The 20,000-nt window shown below is 29.4% G+C and overlaps 2 protein-coding genes across 3 annotated transcripts in view; one reads left to right on the top strand and one right to left on the bottom strand.

Moving 5' to 3' along the window:
- The first annotated feature begins 1,672 nt into the window (after nucleotides 1-1,672).
- LOC119613164 (L-threonine 3-dehydrogenase, mitochondrial) lies at nucleotides 1,673-9,651 on the top strand. The gene is made up of 6 exons (XM_037969109.1): nucleotides 1,673-2,005; nucleotides 6,806-7,055; nucleotides 8,570-8,696; nucleotides 8,768-8,915; nucleotides 8,987-9,092; nucleotides 9,149-9,651. Exons 1-6 carry the CDS (start codon nucleotides 1,870-1,872, stop codon nucleotides 9,471-9,473), a joined length of 1,092 nt encoding a protein of 363 aa, XP_037825037.1. The 5' UTR covers nucleotides 1,673-1,869; the 3' UTR covers nucleotides 9,474-9,651.
- Nucleotides 9,652-13,962: 4,311 nt separating this feature from the next.
- The window catches only part of LOC119613163 (transcription factor mef2A), a 22,354-nt gene continuing 16,316 nt past the window's right edge, over nucleotides 13,963-20,000 (bottom strand). For both annotated transcript variants that reach the window (XM_037969106.1, XM_037969107.1), the window contains exon 4: nucleotides 13,963-14,753. In XM_037969106.1, coding sequence (XP_037825034.1) covers nucleotides 14,353-14,753 — 401 coding nt within the window. In that variant the 3' untranslated portion in view covers nucleotides 13,963-14,352. The remainder of the gene's footprint in view (nucleotides 14,754-20,000) is intronic.

The raw sequence follows: 20,000 nt of genomic DNA, 5'->3' as shown, positions 1-20,000 counted from the left end.
CGCTCGCTCGCTCGCTCGCTCGTCGCTCGCTCGCTCGCTCGCTCGCTCTCGCTCGCTCCTCGCTCGCTCGCTCGCTCGCTCGCTCTCGCTCGCTCGCTCGCTCGCTCGCGCTCGCTCGCTCGCTCGCTCGCTCGCTCGCTCCTCGCTCGCTCGCTCGCTCGCTCGCTCTCTCGCTCGCTCTCTCGCTCGCTCGCTCGCTCGCTCGCTCGCTCGCTCGCTCGCTCGCTCGCTCGCTCGCTCGCTCGCTCGCTCTCGCTCGCTCGCTCGCTCGCTCGCTCGCTCGCTCGCTCGCTCGCTCGCTCGCTCGCTCGCTCGCTCGCTCGCTCGCTCGCTCGCTCGCTCGCTCGCTCGCTCGCTCGCTGCTCGCTCGCTCGCTCGCTCGCTCGCCTCGCTCGCTCGCTCCTCGCTCGCTCGCTCGCTCGCTCGCTCGCTCGCTCGCTCGCTCGCTCGCTCGCTCGCTCGCTCGCTCGCTCGCTCGCTCGCTCGCTCGCTCGCTCGCTCGCTCGCTGCTCGCTCGCTCGCTCGCTCGCTCGCTCGCTCGCTCGCTCGCTCGCTCGCTCGCTCGCTCGCTCGCTAGCTCGCTCCTCGCTCGCTCGCTCGCTCGCTCGCTCGCTCGCTCGCTCGCTCGCTCGCTCGCTCGCTCGCTCGCTCGCTCGCTCGCTCGCTCGCTCGCTCGCTCGCTCGCTCGCTCGCTCGCTCTCTCGCTCGCTCGCTCGCTCGCTCGCTCGCTCTCGCGCTCGCTCGCTCGCTCGCTCGCTCGCTCGCTCGCTCCTCCTCGCTGCTCGCTCGCTCGCTCGCTCGCTCGCTCGCTCGCTCGCTCGCTCGCTCGCTCGCTCGCTCGCTCGCTCTCCTCGCTCTCGCTCGCTCGCTCGCTCGATAGATAGATAGATAGATTCTGAATACAAACCATCTGACAACTAGTATACAAAGTGTATATATCAAGTGATACACTAATCTGTCACGTACTCCTAATTTTTTTTACATACATACATACATAAATTTGTTTGATCAATAACATTTCGGTACCAACAAAATTTGCACCACAAACATACTTTGAGTACGGGCCCCTTGGAGAATATTTTTTGTTGGAATAATTTGCGTTAGCTAAAGCAAACACGTGTTAGTAAAATAAGTACTTTCTTAATAAATCATAAAGGAACTCAGAAAAAAACTACATATAACGACAATATGGTATAAATACACATTCGTACCAAAAATAACATAAACGCTTAAATTAATTTCATTAAAGTGAAAAAACCTCAAAACGAATCATTAAAACACACATAGAGCCATGTAAACCGACAGCGACAACATACAATATTTATTTACCCCTTAATAGAATAAAAGATTCACTTGTTCCCGGGCATGTGAACCGATAGATGAGTAGATGAATGTGTGTCTTCTTCATGGGGGTATGGTTGTATACGGCAAGAAAATTTTCATAAAAACAACAACATCACTAAAAAAAACTGTGGGATGATTTTGTTTTTGTAGTGATGAAGATGATGATGTCGATGACGATATGATTTAAATGAACGTCAGACAATTTCCAAGTTCTATATAGAAAACTAAAAAAAACAACAACAGCAGAAAAACAAATCCACTCCCCAAACACACTCGCACAATAACATGAAAACTCAACACAATTCCATGGCGATGTTGATAGAAAATATTGAAAATCGCACAATAAAAGTGAAATCAGTTGAATATTTAACTTCGACGACATCGGTCGTATAGAATTTATTCTTCTTTACGAAACGTTTTGTGGGAAAAACGTTTCATTAGTTTTGAATCGTTTTGAAAATTGAAAGAAGTGAAAATAAGTGAAATTTGTGAAAATCCTTGAAGTGTTTGATTTATAAATTTTAAATGTTTCGGAAGTGTTTTACAACAGTGGTGCAAAGCACCGTGAGTACAGGACGCCTGACGCCAAAAGCGACAGAATTTTTAAGGCGTTCTGTACATAATGGAACTATGGGTCGTCCACCAAAAATTCTAATTACTGGTGGGTGTTGGAATATTGAATGAAAATTATTTATAACTTAATAAATTCAATTAATTGTTATATAATAAATTTTGAAAAAATAATATTGCAATAGTGAGTGATTATAATTAACTATAAAAACTTTAGTGAATTAATTTTTCTTATTCAATAACGAGAATTTAAAAACTACGAAAATAAAGAAAATAACTGGAAAAAATAAATTATTAATTTAATTTTTAAATTGAGTGTTTCATCAATAACTAACGATAAACAAATTATAGAATATGAAAATTAATAATAAATTTGAATTTGAAAAAATCTATATCAAAAATTCTTCGAAATATAAGATTACTTATAAAAATATATTATTACTTTTTAGTTCAACAAATTATAAGCATATAACCTTCGAGGTCAATTCATTTGAAAATCCAATTGATTTTGAGTATATTTTTCTGATCTAAATCGTTGCAAATGTGATATGTTGTGACCTTACCCAATGCACTTCAGAGTATGATTTCATTATTTATCCGGTAAAAAATATTTATATAATATATATGTATATAGAGGCTTGTACCGATATATCTGACTCTACTCTCTTGTCCTAGTTGTAATTGGGAGTAAATGTATTTGCTAATATGTATGCGACCAAGATTAAGCCTTACTTTGAGAGATGTAGGACTGTATACGCACTTGTTATTGGGTGACGTCTCGAGATTTTGTCCATCATGGCGTAATTTCCAGTACTAGATAACCTGATGGAAACCATAAGACCCGGCTTATAGGAGAAAATTCTCAAGCCAGTACCCGTAAAGTTATTGGTCAGTGTAGACAGAGATTGCGGCGACCCGAAGGAAGGTATTTGCAGCGTAGTCTTCTTTGGTTAATATTTTGATTCAGGGCGCCCTGTCAAATTATAGTGCAGGTGTGATAGATGCGATCTATTTTCTTTGTGGATACTTGATACCCTGATTTTAAGAGCCAATTTACATAACTACATATATGTTTAGATTCCAGACTGGTCTGAGGCGTTGTACCCAATATCAAGACAGCCTCTGTACATAATGGACAAATATGATTTAGGTTCCACCGCTTTTCATCATACTAGACTAGTCTATAGTGTAGTCTATAGTCTAGTCTATAGTGTAGTCTAGTCTAGTCTAGTCTAGTCTATAGTCTAGTCTATAGTCTAGTCTATAGTCTAGTCTATAGTCTAGTCTATAGTCTAGTCTATAGTCTAGTCTATAGTCTAGTCTATAGTCTAGTCTATAGTCTAGTCTATAGTCTAGTCTATAGTCTAGTCTATAGTCTAGTCTATAGTCTAGTCTATAGTCTAGTCTATAGTCTAGTCTATAGTCTAGTCTAGTCATAGTCTAGTCTAGTCTAGTCTATAGTCTAGTCTATAGTCTAGTCTAGTCTATAGTCTAGTCTATAGTCTAGTCTATAGTCTAGTCTATAGTCTAGTCTATAGTCTAGTCTATAGTCTAGTCTATAGTCTAGGCTATAGTCTAGGCTATAGTCTAGTCTATAGTCTAGTCTATAGTCTAGTCTAGTCTATAGTCTAGTCTATAGTCTAGTCTATAGTCTAGTCTATAGTCTAGTCTATAGTCTAGTCTATAGTCTAGTCTATAGTCTAGTCTAGTCTATAGTCTAGTCTATAGTCTAGTCCATAGTCTAGTCTATAGTCTAGTCTATAGTCTAGTCCATAGTCTAGTCCATAGTCTAGTCTATAGTCTAGTCTATAGTCTAGTCTATAGTCTAGTCTATAGTCTAGTCTATAGTCTAGTTTATAGTCTAGTCTATAGTCTAGTCTAGTCTATAGTCTAGTCTAGTCTATAGTCTAGTCTATAGACTATAGACTAGACTATAGTCTAATCTATAGTCTAGTCTATAGTCTAGTCTATAGTCTAGTCTATAGTCTAGTCTATAGTCTAGTCTATAGTCTAGTCTATAGTCTAGTCTATAGTCTAGTCTATAGTCTAGTCTATAGTCTAGTCTATAGTCTAGTCTATAGTCTAGTCTATAGTCTAGTCTATAGTCTAGTCTATAGTCTAGTCTATAGTTTAGTCTATAGTCTAGTCTATAGTCTAGTCTATAGTCTAGTCTATAGTCTAGTCTATAGTCTAGTCTATAGTCTAGTCTATAGTCTAGTCTATAGTCTAGTCTATAGTCTAGTCTACAGTCTAGTCTATAGTCTAGTCTATAGTTTAGTCTATAGTCTAGTCTATAGTCTAGTCCATAGTCTAGTCTATAGTCTAGTCTATAGTCTAGTCCATAGTCTAGTCTATAGTCTAGTCTATAGTCTAGTCTATAGTCTAGTCTATAGTCTAGTCTATAGTCTAGTCTATAGTCTAGTCTAGTCTATAGTCTAGTCTAGTCTATAGTCTAGTCTAGTCTATAGTCTAGTCTAGTCTATAGTCTAGTCTAGTCTATAGTCTAGTCTAGTCTATAGTCTAGTCTATAGTCTAGTCTATAGACTATAGACTAGACTATAGTCTAATCTATAGTCTAGTCTATAGTCTAGTCTATAGTCTAGTCTATAGTCTAGTCTATAGTCTAGTCTATAGTCTAGTCTATAGTCTAGTTATAATCTAGTCTATAGTCTAGTCTAGTCTATAGTCTAGTCTAGTCTAGTCTAGTCTAGTCTATAGTCTAGTCTAGTCTATAGTCTAGTCTAGTCTATAGTCTATAGTCTATAGTCTAGTCTAGTCTATAGTCTAGTCTAGTCTATAGTCTAGTCTAGTCTAGTCTAGTCTAGTCTAGTCTAGTCTAGTCTATAGTCTAGTCCAGTCTATAGTCTAGTCTAAAGTCTAGTCTATAGTCTAGTCTATAGTAGACTAGACTATAGACTAGACTATAGACTAGACTATAGATTAGACTATAGACTAGACTATAGATTAGACTATAGACTAGACTATAGATTAGACTATAGTCTAGTCTATAGTCTATAGACTAGACTATAGACTAGACTATAGACTAGACTATAGACTAGACTATAGACTAGACTAGACTATAGACTAGACTATAGACTAGACTATAGACTAGACTATAGACTAGACTATAGACTAGACTATAGACTAGACTATAGACTAGACTATAGACTAGACTATAGACTAGACTATAGACTAGACTATAGACTAGACTATAGACTAGACTATAGACTAGACTATAGACTGGACTACAGACTAGAATATAGGCTAGACTATAGACTAGACTATAGACTAGACTATAGACTGGACTATAGACTAGACTATAGACTAGACTATAGACTAGACTATAGACTAGACTATAGACTAGACTATAAACTAGACTATAGACTAGACTATAGACTAGACTGTAGACTAGACTATAGACTAGACTGTAGACTAGACTATAGACTAGACTATAGACTAGACTATAGACTAGACTATAGACTAGACTATAGACTAGACTATAGACTAGACTATAGACTAGACTATAGACTAGACTATAGACTAGACTATAGACTAGACTATAGACTAGACTATAGACTAGACTATAGACTAGACTATAGACTAGACTATAGACTAGACTATAGACTAGACTACAGACTAGACTATAGACTAGTATATGGTCTAGTATATTGTCAAGGCTATATTCTAGTCTGTAGTCTAGTCTATAGTCTAGTCTATATTCTAGTCTGTAGTCTAGTTTATAGTCCAGTATATAATCTAGTCTAGTCAATAGGTTAGTATGTACCTTAATTCCTAAAAATTACTATTTTTGTTATAAGTTAGTACTATTTCAAAATTTTAATTTTCCGTGAATGTTTACAAATGTATCGATTATTTGACAAGTCTTTAGGTGTTCGAGGGGACTTTCTGGTGACACACGTTATGTACACGCGTATATTTTGTTATTACATTAAAAATAAATCACGCGTAAGAGCGAGGGTGTTTTTATTAAATAGTTCTTTAGGTATTTGTTTAAAATTAAATTGGCAAAAGAGCAACAATCTTTAATCACTAAATCATATTGTACATATTAGACAATTTTCAAAAACTTATAGTAAAATTTGAGAACAAAAAACACTTGAACTTTGAGCAAATTATAGAAGCATACGCAAAATTTCAGAATAGTTTAGGCTCGTGGCTTTATCGAAAACTATTTATTTAAAAAATAAAATAATTTTATTTATAACTACAGAAAAATAAATTTATAGAAATTAAAATAACAACAAATTTTTTAAAAATATTTTCTTGTTTCTTAAACGGCCATTTTCTTTGAAAGTTGCTTATAGATACAAAGAATACTATAGTTCTTTCGAAAAATATTTAAACAAAAAACTATAGATGCTAAAAGTTTTATTAAAAGAAAATGATTTTTGGCAACCGGAAAAAAACATTCTGCGAATTTTTCAAGGTCATAAATTATTCGAAAATATTATGAAAAACACGTGCATGCGTCACGATATGTTTCTTTGCGCGGGTCTTGAAAACCATAAAATAAACATATTTGGATATGGGAATAAAATATCTGTTCATAAAACAATAACAATTTTCAAATGTTTAATATTCGTGCAGTTTGTTTTTCGTTAAAAAAAAACACGAAAATTTTTCAAAACAAAATAAACAGATGATTTTCTGCGTAAGATAAGTGTGATCGTCTGATCGCTACTTTTAATAGATTTATATATATGTTTATAAATTTATAAATGAAAAACATTTTCTTAATGATTAATAAAATTTTTATATATAAATATCGTGACATGTCGCACGGTGCAAACGCATAAACAAAAGCGTTTGTGAAAATGTTTTTCTTATCTTAAGATCCTAAATCTATAATTATTTTCCTTTTAACTTGCAGGTGGTTTGGGTCAATTGGGTATTGAATGCGCTAAACTATTGCGTTCTCAATATGGTGACAGCAATGTCATTTTATCTGATATTATTAAACCTAGTCAAGCGGTCGTCGAAAGTGGACCATATATTTTTGCTGATATTTTAGATTTTAAAGGCTTACAAAAGATTGTTGTCGATCATCGTATCGATTGGTTGATACATTTCTCTGCCTTGTTGAGTGCAGTAGGTGAACAAAATGTACCGCTGGCGGTAAGGTATGTATCAAGAAAGTAATACCGTTACATTATATATACAAAATTGTATTACTTTCACCATGTTGATTTAATCTTCAGTTATTATTGCACTAGTTTATGTTGGTTTTGTCATCTAATTACTTTAAAGTTAAGAAATTATTTTTAAATAGCGTGTCTGCAAAAATATCCAACAATTATTTCCTTAAATATGTCGTTGTCTTGTACAGGGTGTTTAAGAAAAGTGGTGTTAATTAATCCACAACTAAATGAGTTGATTCCTCAGTATCTGCGCTATATTTTCTATAGAAATTTTCTCCCAATCTGAGTTAAATTTTCTATAGAAAATTTCTCACATTGTGAGTAAACTTTTCTATAGAAAATTTCTCACTTTGTGAGTAAAATTTTCTATAGAAAATTTCTTACAATCTGAGTAAACTTTTCTATAGAAAATTTCTCACATTGTGAGTAAACCTTTCTATAGAAAATTTCTCACATTGTGAGTAAACTTTTCTATAGAAAATTTCTCACATTGTAAGTAAACTTTTCTATAGAAAATTTCTCACAATCTGAGTAAACTTTTCTACAGAAAATTTCTCACATTGTGAGTAAACTTTTCTATAAAAAATGTCTTATAATCTGATTAAATTTTTCTATAGAATATTTCTCACAATCTGAGTAAACTTTTCTATAGAAAGTTTCTCAGTATCTGAGTAAACTTTTCTATAGAAAATTTCTCACAATCTGAGTAAACTTTTCTATAGAAAATTTCTCACAATCTGAGTAAACTTTTCTACAGATAATTTCTCACAATCTGCGTAAACTTTTCTATAGAAAATATCAAAATTCTAGTAAATTTTTCTATAGAAAATTTCTCAGTATCTGAGTAAACTTTTCCATAGAAAATTTCTCAGAATCTGAGTAAACATTTCAATAGAAAATGTCTCACAATTTGAGTAAACTTTCCTATAGAAAATTTCTCACAATCTAAGTAAACTTTTCTATAAAAAATGTCTCACAATCTGAGTAAAATTTTCTATAGAAAGTTTCTCACAATCTGAGTAAACTTTTCTAAAGAGAATTTCTCAGTATCTGAGTGAACTCTTCTAGAGAAAATTTCTCAGTATCTGAGTAAACTTTTCTAGAGAAAATTACTCCGAAATTGCTCAGAGTCTGAGTTAAATATTCTATGGGAAATTGCTCAGAATCTGTGTCAGATTTTTAATAGCAAATTACTCAGAATCTTAGTAAGATTTTCTATAGAAAATTGCTCACAATCTGAGTCAGATTTTCTATGAAAATTGTTCAGAATCTAAGCCAAATATTCTACAAAAAAAAGGTCTCAAAATCCGAGACAGATTTTCTATGAAAATTTCTCAGTATGTGAACCAGATTTTCTATAGAAAAGATCTAATATATATTATAACACTTCTTCTTAAAACACCCTTTTATATCTCTTTTTACACACACAATACAAATTGCAAAATATTAATTTATATCTTTTTCACTCTTCCCCCTTTCGCCACACTTTTATTAAGAGTCAACATTGAAGGCGTTCATAATGTCATCGAACTTGCTAAACAATATAATTTACGTATATTTGTACCAAGTACTATTGGTGCCTTTGGTCCCGACAGTCCACGCAATCCCACACCAAATGTTACAGTAGGTTACTCATGAATTTTTGTGTATGACATACATTTCTTAATTATTTCCCGGTTTTGCTTGTTTTATAGATTCAACGTCCTCGTACCATTTATGGTGTTTCGAAGGTTCATGCTGAATTGATTGGAGAGTATTATTATCATAAGTTTGGTTTAGATTTTAGATGTCTACGTTTCCCCGGTGTTATTTCCAGTGATCCACCAGGTGGTGGCACTACTGGTAAGTTTAGAAATTTACATTTACTATTTTAATATATAACTGTGTATTAACTTGTACTTCCTATAATTTAGATTATGCCGTTGCTATTTTCCATGAGGCTTTGAGAACTGGCAAATATCAGTGTTACCTTAAGCCTGATACCCGTCTACCCATGATGTACATCGAGGATTGCTTGAGGTAGTATTTTAAAATAGAATTTCATAACAAATTTTCAAATCTAAATTCTCTTACAGAGCCCTTCTCGAATTCATGCGTGCCCCCTCAGAACAACTTCAACGTCGTGTCTACAATGTCACTGCCATGTCGTTTACACCCGAAGAATTGGTCGATAAACTTAGCAAATATGTACCCAATTTACATGTGACCTATAAGCCTGATAGTCGTCAATTGATTGCTGACTCTTGGCCCCAAGTATTCGATGACTCTGAGGCTAGACGTGATTGGAATTGGCAACATAAATATGATTTAGATAATTTGGTCGATTTTATGGTCAAAGATGTTCAAGAAAATTATATTAATGTTGATAATCAAGCTGATCGTGCCTCAGCTGAGAATTAATCAATTCGAAAAAGTTTGATTAAAGTATTCAGTTTTGTCGTCGTTTTTTTATTATTTTTGTTGAAAACATTTTCGAAAAGATTTTTTAAAAGTGCATTTAATTGTTATAAATTTTTTAGAATATTTAATATGTATAGATTTTTACATACATTAAATATATATTTATTTTTATTGATAATGTTTCTGGCTGTAGTTATTTTTTGAAAAATGATGACAGATTTTTAAAACCAGAACTAAATTTCTGTCAGTGTATGAGGCTTTCTTAAAAAAAATTAAATAAATCTGAGCTACAGATCTCCCATAGAAAATTTTTCAGAATCTGGGTAAAGTTTTCTATAGAAAATTTCTCACAATCTGAATAAACTTTTCTATAGAAAATTTCTCAGTATCTGAGTAAACTTTTCTATAGAAAATTTCTCAGTATCTGAGTAAACTTTTCTATAGAAAATTTCTCAGAATCTGAGTAAAGTTGTCTATAGAAAATTTCTCACAATCTGAGTAAACTTTTCTATAGAAAATTTCTCTCAATCTGAGTAAACTTTTCTATAGAAAATTTCTCAGAATCTAAGTAAACATTTCTATAGAAAATTTCTCAGAATCTGAGTAAACTTTTCTATAGAAAATTTCTCACAATCTAAGTAAACTTTTCTATAGAAAATTTCTCACAATCTGAGTAAACTTTTCTATAGAAAATTTCTCACAATCTTAGAAAACTTTTCTACAGAAAATTTCTTACAATCTGTGTAAATATCTCAGAATCTGAGTAAATCTATCTGACAGCTTTGTTGCCATAGCTCTCTCCATCTACAAACGCTCGATTCGTGATAATCTATAGTAGCAATCGCAGTCTAGGCATTCAATCGAGATTATCTGGAGAACGTCGATGATCATGTGGAATCTGAGAATCTGAGTAAATCTATCTGACAGCTTTGTTGCCATAGCTCTCTCCATCTACAAACGCTCGATTCGTGATAATCTATAGTAGCAATCGCAGTCTAGGCATTCAATCGAGATTATCTGGAGAACGTCGATGATCATGTGGAATCTGAGAATCTGAGTAAATCTATCTGACAGCTTTGTTGCCATAGCTCTCTCCATCTACAAACGCTCGATTCGTGATAATCTATAGTAGCAATCGCAGTCTAGGCATTCAATCGAGATTATCTGGAGAACGTCGATGATCATGTGGACAATATACATATGTATACAACCCAACACGATCACAAGTCTAAGTAGGTATGCCGAGAACTCAGCTACGAGACAATATCGCAGTAGTTGTTGGTCACTTGACTGGGCTTAACGAGAGAAGATTCAATCGGCACATGTTATCATGAAGAAGAGGATGTCTTTCATTTATAATGCCTAGCCCTCGTGGAACATAGGTTTAACACTCTAGGCAGCCAGTTTTAGCATGTTTTAACGAATTTATCCCAAATAAAGTGGTTTGTTCTTTACGCCAATTGTCCTTTTGAGCTTCACGACAAAAGATTGAATCTTTACAGAAACGACTTCTGCAGACTTGTTATAACAATCATCAAACCCAGCGAAACATAGGTGTAACTCGCTAGACAGCCAGTTTTAGCACGATTTATACAAGACAAAATAGTCTGGAATGGATTCAGATCACTGCTATTCTAAATTTGGATTAAATTTTAGCCATGCGGAGCCTTTTTATAGATAATTCCTGAGTAAAGTTAGGAACTGTTTTAACAAAATGAACAGTGCTTTTCAAACCAATTTGCTGTTAAGATAACAGCCTAAAAATATGCTACATTTTAACAGCAGCAGTGCATTTTAAACCTAAACTAATTTGTGCATGCAGCTCTAAAGTATGTAAAGTACTAAATTAATTTTCCACTAGACTATAGGCCAAACTATAGCTCCGACTATAGACTAGACTATAGACTGAACTATAGACTAGGCTATAAAATACTATAGGCTGTTCTATAGTCAAGACTATTATAGACTTTTCTATAGTCATAATAAAGAAACAAAAACAAATTGTTCTAGTTATTTTAAATCACTCACCTTTTACTTTTGTTGTTCAAATAACGGTAATTCGCCTGTTTGTAAACAAAAACAATATTGCCATTTTGCAACACATACATACATACATATTTACATACCTACATTCCCGCCAATTATTTTTCTTTAACATTAAATATTATTATTTTTCACACCTTTTCCTTTCAGACTTTGTTTCAAACAATTTTTTTCTCTCCAAACTCTCCCTTTACACCCTTTGATTAACGCCTTCTCCATCACTTAACAAAGCGAATGGCCCTACAAAAGGAAACCAACAATCGGCGCTCGGCCTAACAAAATTTCATTGAATTTTTGGTAAATTGTAAAACACTTTTTTAAGTAATAATTTAACACTTTTTTTTATAAAAATTTTTCCATAACGATATTTATAAACAATTTTCAACAAGAATATTTAAATATTAAACACTTTAACACGCTTTAGAATAATTTAAACAGGACTATTAACACCGAACAACCGAACACTTTAGACATTTTTCGCAACTAAAGAAGAAGACAAATAACTAAAGCAACAAATGGTAATAGAAATTGTCATTGTTGTTGTTGTTATTAAAGAGCCAATACAATCTAATAACAATAACAACAACTGCAATAAGTGAAGGATGCTTTTTGTTATTGTTCCATTTCATTAGTTTTCTTAACATTTCTAAAGTGATAAGGTGTTTAGAGTTAATGTTACTGTTTAAATTTGAATTAAACGTTAATTAATTGTTTATAATAAATTATTTTTGTTGTATAAAATTAAACCACTTTTAATTTACATCATATATATGAAGCCAAACGCGAAAAAGAGTGTTGTAGAGTGAGAATGTAGAAAGGGGTGCATATTAGCAAATCATTAATATGTTGTTGTTATTAGATTATTACAATTATTGAAAGAAGAAATTGTATGTAAGCAAAATGTGTGAATAATATAATTATTGAATTAATATTCCAGACTATAGACTAGGCCATAGACTAGGCTATATACTAGGCTAGTGACTAGACCATAGACTAGACTATAGACAAGACTTTAGGCTAGACTATAGACTAAAATATAGGCTAAATTATAGACCTGACTATAGACTTGACTATAAACTAGACTATAGACTAGACTATAATGTAAACTATAGACCTGACTATTGACTTGACTATAAACTAGACTAAAGACTAGACTATATACTAGACTACAGATTATACTATAGACTGACTATAAATTAGACTATAGACTAGATTAGACTATAGAGTATACTATAGACTAGATTAGACTATAGAGTATACTATAGACTAGACTATAGAGTAGAATATAGACTAGACTATAGACTAGGCCATAGATTAGACTATCTAGTCTATAGACTAGACTATAGACTATACCTTAGACTAGACTATACTTTAAACTAGACTACAATCCAAACTATAGACCTGACTATAAACTTGACTATAAGCTAGACTACAGACTAGACTACAGATTATACTTTAGACTAGACTATAGAATAGACTATAGACTAGACTATATACTAGACTATAGACTATACCATAATCCAGACTATAGACTAGACTGTAGACTAGTCTATAGACTAGACTATAATCCAAACTATAGACCTGACTATAGACTTGACTATAAGCTAAACTACAGACTATACTATAGACTAGATTGTAGACTAGACTATAGACTAGACTAGACTAGACTATAGACTAGACTATAGACTAGACTATATACTAGACTATGTATATACTAGACTATAGACTAGACTATAGATTAGACGGCAGACTAGACTATAGACTAGACTACAGACTAGACTATAGACTAGACTATAGACTAGACTACATACTAGACTATAGACTAGACTATAGATAAGACCATAGGTAAGACACTATATACAAGAATATACTATAGACTATACTATAGACTAGACTATAGAGTAGACTATATTCTAAACTTCATACTAGACTATAGAGTAGACTATAGACTAGACTATAGACCAGACTATAGACTAGACTATAGACTAGACTATAGACTAGACTATAGACTAAACTATAGATTAGACTATAGACTAGATTATAGACTACACTATAGATTAACTAGAATATAGATTATACTATAGACTAGACTATAGATTTGAATGTATATTGGGCTATAAACTAGACTATAGATTTGACCATAAACAAGACTATAAAGTAGACTATAGACTGTAGACTATAGACTACACTATAGATTCGACTATAGAGTAGACTATAGACTACACTATAGATTCGACTATAGAGTAGACTATAGACTGGACTATAGACTAGGCTATAGACTGAATACTATGTGGACTACTTATCAAAAGTTTATTAGTTAGAACAAGTACCGAATAAGTTGTGGGGGTACTGAATGAAGTACTTAAGTAAATATAAACAAAAGTGAATTTGTGAATTAAAAAATGTATTATAAATAATATAAAATTAAACACAATATAATTTTTCCATTACATTTTATTAATTCAATTCACAGTTTTATTACAATATTTTAAAATCATTTACAACTCAAATTAAACTTGTACTATAATTCCTTTTTTGCTTACAAATTATAATTTTTGTAACTAATTTGTGTTTAAAAGCTTAATTAAAAGTAAGGTACATATTTATAGTATTTTTTTTTACATAGAAAAAGAAATTAAATAAAATGAAATAATAACAAATAATAATTTAAAAATTAAAAAATTTTACAAAAAAATTTTTATAAATAAAAAGCTTAACGATATGTTGAATTCATTTCATAAATTATGTTTGTTTAGCAAAAATCAATTTACAAATTTATTAATTATTAAGTCACACAGTGTAAAAAAGAATATTCAATATTAACACTTTTCCTTTTTCAAAATTCTTCATAATAATTTTCATCTTGTAACTGATGATGCACAGCATTGTTTGTTTTAGTGTAAACCGCTGTAGAGGAAACAACTGTACTATTTAATTGATAATGCTGATGATCATGATGATGCAAACAACCGCCATGTAGTTGAGCAAATAGGGTTGCATCATCTACTACTTTACAATCATCATCATTGACAACAACATCATTATCATCATCTTTTTCATTTTCTATTGAATTATTATTTGCTTTTAGTTGGTGAATTTTTAAAACATTTTCATTTTGATTTCCTAAATCAATTTTACATTTCTTATGATCGTTTTTTAATGCTAATGTGTCACAAGAATTATTATTGTTGTTGTTGTGATTGAGTTGGCATTTATTTGTGGCAAATTGTATGTTGTCTGTAATAGAAATCGGAAAAAAAGAAACAAAAGAAAAAAATCAAATAAAAATAATATTTAAAAGCCAATATTTTTGTTTTAATGATAAAAGAAAAAAATGATTTGTGATATTTTCTAACAGAAAGTGTTCTCTAAGAAACAGGATATAATGTAAAAGAAAAGTAATCAAATTGATATAAATAATTGGGGTTTTTATAAGAAAGTTTCCTTTAGAAGAATTTGTTCATTTGTTCTCATTATCGGAATAAAGTTTTCTCAAAAACTGAGCTAAATTCTCTATAGAAAATTTCTCACTCAAAAACTCAGAATCCTAAAGAAAATTTCTATAGAAAAGTTTACTCATAATATGAGAAATTTTCTATAGAAAAGTTTACTCATAATATGAGAAATTTTCTATAAAAAGGTATCGCATAATATGAGAAATTTTCTATAGAAAAGTTTACTCATAATATGAGAAATTTTCTATAGAAAAGTTTACTCATAATATGAGAAATTTTCTATAGAAAAGTTTACTCATAATATGAGAAATTTTCTATAGAAAAGTTTACTCATAATATGAGAAATTTTCTATAGAAAAGTTTACTCATAATATGAGAAATTTTCTATAGAAAAGTTTACTCATAATATGAGAAATTTTCTATAGAAAAGTTTACTCATAATATGAGAAATTTTCTATAGAAAAGTTTACTCATAATATGAGAAATTTTCTATAGAAAAGTTTACTCATAATATGAGAAATTTTCTATAGAAAAGTTTACTCATAATATGAGAAATTTTCTATAGAAAAGTTTACTCATAATAGGAGAAAATTTCTATAGAAAAGTTTACTCATAATGTGAGAAAATTTCTATAGAAAAGTTTACTCATAATATGAGAAATTTTCTATAGAAAAGTTTACTCATAATATGAGAAATTTTCTATAGAAAAGTTTACTCATAATATGAGAAATTTTCTATAGAAAAGTTTACTCATAATATGAGAAATTTTCTATAGAAAAGTTTACTCATAATATGAGAAAATTTCTATAGAAAAGTTTACTCATAATATGAGAAATTTTCTATAGAAAAGTTTACTCATAATATGAGAAATTTTCTATAGAAAAGTTTACTCATAATATGAGAAATTTTCTATAGAAAAGTTTACTCATAATATGAGAAATTTTCTATAGAAAAGTTTACTCATAATATGAGAAATTTTCTATAGAAAAGTTTACTCATAATATGAGAAATTTTCTATAGAAAAGTTTACTCATAATATGAGAAATTTTCTATAGAAAAGTTTACTCATAATATGAGAAATTTTCTATAGAAAAGTTTACTCATAATATGAGAAATTTTCTATAGAAAAGTTTACTCATAATATGAGAAATTTTCTATAGAAAAGTTTACTCATAATATGAGAAATTTTCTATAGAAAAGTTTACTCATAATATGAGAAATTTTCTATAGAAAAGTTTACTCATAATATGAGAAATTTTCTATAGAAAAGTTTACTCATAATATGAGAAATTTTCTATAGAAAAGTTTACTCATAATATGAGAAATTTTCTATAGAAAAGTTTACTCATAATATGAGAAATTTTCTATAGAAAAGTTTACTCATAATATGAGAAATTTTCTATAGAAAAGTTTACTCATAATATGAGAAATTTTCTATAGAAAAGTTTACTCATAATATGAGAAATTTTCTATAGAAAAGTTTACTCATAATATGAGAAATTTTCTATAGAAAAGTTTACTCATAATATGAGAAATTTTCTATAGAAAAATTTACTCATAATATGAGAAATTTTCTATAGAAAAATTTACTCATAATATGAGAAAATTTCTATAGAAAAGTTTACCCAGATTCTGAGAAATTTTCTGTAGAAAGTTGATAAATTTTCTATAGAAAGTTGAGAGAAATTTTTTATAGAATGTTGAGAAGAAATTTTCTTCGGAATATTGAGAAGTTTACCCAGATTCTGAGAAATTTTCTGTAGAAAGTTGATAAATTTTCTATAGAAAGTTGAGAGAAATTTTTCATAGAATGTTGAGAAGAAATTTTCTTTAGAATGTTGAGAAGAAATTTTCTATAGAAAGTTGAGAAGAAGTTTTCTATAGAATGTTGAGAAATTTTCTATAGAAAAATTCTCTTTTTTACAGAAAATTTAAATTTTTTGTAGAAAAATTCTGAAAATTTCTATTTTTGTAAAAATTTTTTTGAAAATTTCTATTTTTTATAGAAAATTTTGAAAAAATGTCTTTTTTTTATAGAAAATTTTTGAAAAAATTTATTTTTTATAAAAAATTTCTTTTTTATAAAAAATTTCTTTTATTTAAGAAATTTGTTTTAAATTTATTTTATTTTTAAGAAATTTTTAAAATTTATCTTCTTTTATAGAAAATTTCTCATTTTTAATAGAAAAATTATGAACATTTCTATTTATTATCGAAAATTATTATTTTTTATAGAAAAACGTTGAAAATTTATATTTTTATAGAAAATTTTTGAAAAAAAAAAAATCCATTTTTTATAAAAAATTTCTTTTATTTAAGAAATTTGTTAAAAATTAAATTTTTTTTTTTATAGAAAATTTTTGAAAATTTCTATTTTTTATAGAAAATTTTCATTATTTTTATAGAAAATTTTTAAAAAGATCTATTTTTTTAGAAAAATTTTGAAAATTTCATATTCTTTATAGAAAACTTTTGGAATTTCTATTCTTTTATAGAAAATTTTCGAAAATTTAAATTTTTATAGAAATTTTTTTTGAAAATTTTAAATTTTTATAGAAAACTTTATTGAAAATTTTAATTTTTTAAAGAAAATTTTTAAAAAGGTTTGTTTAAAATTTATTTTTTTATAGAAAATTTTTGAAAATTTATCTTCTCTTATAGAAAATTTCTCATTTTTTTTAGAAAAATTTTGAAAATATCTAGTTTTTATAAAAAAATTTTATTTTTTAGAGAAATTTCATAATATAGAAAATGTTGAAAATTTATCTTTTTCTTATAAAGAATTTTTTTAAATAAATTTAACTTTTTCAAAAATTTTCGAAATTAAAAAATTCTTTTTCTACAGTTTGGAGTAAAGCAAAGTTTTCTTTAGAAACATGTTCTTAATGAAATTTGTTATTATCTCAAACCCTAATTTCCTATTTTCAAATAGAATTTTAAACATTTTAACTGTGTTAGAGAAAAATGGTGTAATTTCTACTTTAAAACTGCTAGAAGTTTAGTTAAACATTATAATTTACACAGTTAAAGGGGACAAAGACAAACATACATTTTAAAATACACATGTATGTGATTAAAACTATAAAGTAAAAACTGAAAATTAATAAATATTAGTAAATTTACTATTACATACTAAACATTTAATATAAATTAAATATTGAAAAGCTTGCGTAAAATTAATGAATTTCGATATTTTAAAAAAGAAAAACATTTTGTGCAATTTTCTGATTTTAACAAGATCTTTGTGTTATTATTATTGCAAAAGAATTTTAATACTATTTAGTTTAGTAACTTTATGTTTTATTTCATGTTTTTTATTATTCTTTTATTACTTTATGAAAAAATATACATTTTATTTTTGTGCTTAAAATGAATTCATATTTCATGTTTTTACATTTTAAATGTAATTTGTTACAAATTTTACATATTTTTTTTTTTTAATTATTTTATTAATTTTCAATTAAAGTTAAAAGCAACTAAGTATTGCTGTTTTAATTTACTTAAAAAGATATAATTAATTAAGTACATTGTTTTGCTTTATTTTTAATATTAAATAAGGTACACAAATTGCAGAAAATTAAAAAGAAAAAAAAATAAAAAAACGAATTTCATTAATAATTCGCCAGCAAATTATAAAATAAAATATTTTAAAATGGAAAAAAATTTGCTAAAATTGCAATAAAAAACTAAAATAAGCAAAAATTATTAATAAGAACGCCAACGTAAATTGCTTGTACAAAAAGCAAATATAGAAAAAACCATAAAACTAAACGCTGACACTTGAAAATTTATAAAACGTAAAGAAAATTCCAATCTTAAAATAGAAAAAAAAATATAAACTTAAATTGATGAAAAAAGATCAATACTAAAACAAAAACTGTTCACACCATCGCCCGTCATAATGAGTTTTAATTAAATCATTTAGTTTATTTTTCGTTTGTTGCTAATTAGAAAATGTTACGAACAGTTTTAAGTTTATGACAAATATATGAACGTTGACTTTTGTCATATAAATTATTTATAAATACAAATCATTTCTTAAACAATATTTTCTCGAAATTACTTTTTTCAAAATTTTCTATTTTTATAGGAAATTTTCAAAATTTCCTAATTTTATAGGAAATTTCTTTTTTTTATAAGAAATTTTAAATTTTTTTATTTTTAGGAAATTTTCGAAATTTTTCGAAATATTGGTATTTTTATAGGAATTTTTCAAAATTTATTATTTTAATAGGATATTTTCGAAATTCTCCAATTTTATAGGAAATTAACGAAATTCTCCAACTTTATAGGAAATTTTCGAAATTTTCCAATTTTATAATAAATTTACGAAATTCTCCAACTTCATAGGAAATTTTCGAAATTCTCCAAGTTAATGAGAAATTTTCAAAATTCTCCTATTTAATAGGAAATTTTCGAAATCCTATTTTATAGGAAATTTTTTAAAAATTCTCCAATTTTACAAGAAATTTTTCGAAATTTTCCAATTTAATAAAAAATTTTCAAAATTCTCCAATTTAATAGAAATTTTTCTAAATCCTTAATTTTATAAGAAATTTTCCAATTTTATGGAATATTTTCGAAATTCTCCAATTTTATAGAAAATTTTCGAAATTCTCCAGTTTTATAGGAAAATTTTGAAATTCTCCAATTTTATAAGAAATTTTTCGAAATTCTCCAATTTTATAGAAAATTTTCGAGATTCTCCAATTTCATATGTAATTTTCGAAATTCTCCAATTTTATAGGAAATGTTGAAAATTCTATAATTTGATAGGAAATTTTCGAAATTCTCCAATTTTATAGAAATTTTTAGAAATTCTCCAATTTTATAGGAAATTTTCAAAATTCTTCAATTTTATAGGAAATTCACCAAATTCTCCAATTTTATAACAGATTTTTGAAATTCTACAATTTTATAGGAAGTTTAAGAAATTCTCTAATTTTATAGGAAATTTTCAAAATTCTCTAATTTTATAGGAAATTTTCGAAATTCTCCAATTTTAAAGGAATTTTTCGAAATACTCCAA

This window comes from Lucilia sericata, unplaced genomic scaffold (assembly GCF_015586225.1).
Source record: "Lucilia sericata isolate MDLA Ls3-8-SP2 unplaced genomic scaffold, ASM1558622v1 Contig001992F_arrow, whole genome shotgun sequence".
Classification (NCBI taxonomy): Eukaryota; Metazoa; Arthropoda; class Insecta; order Diptera; family Calliphoridae; genus Lucilia; species Lucilia sericata.
The sequence above is the reverse complement of the archived record's forward strand: the minus strand, read 5'-3'. Positions and strand labels throughout refer to the sequence as shown.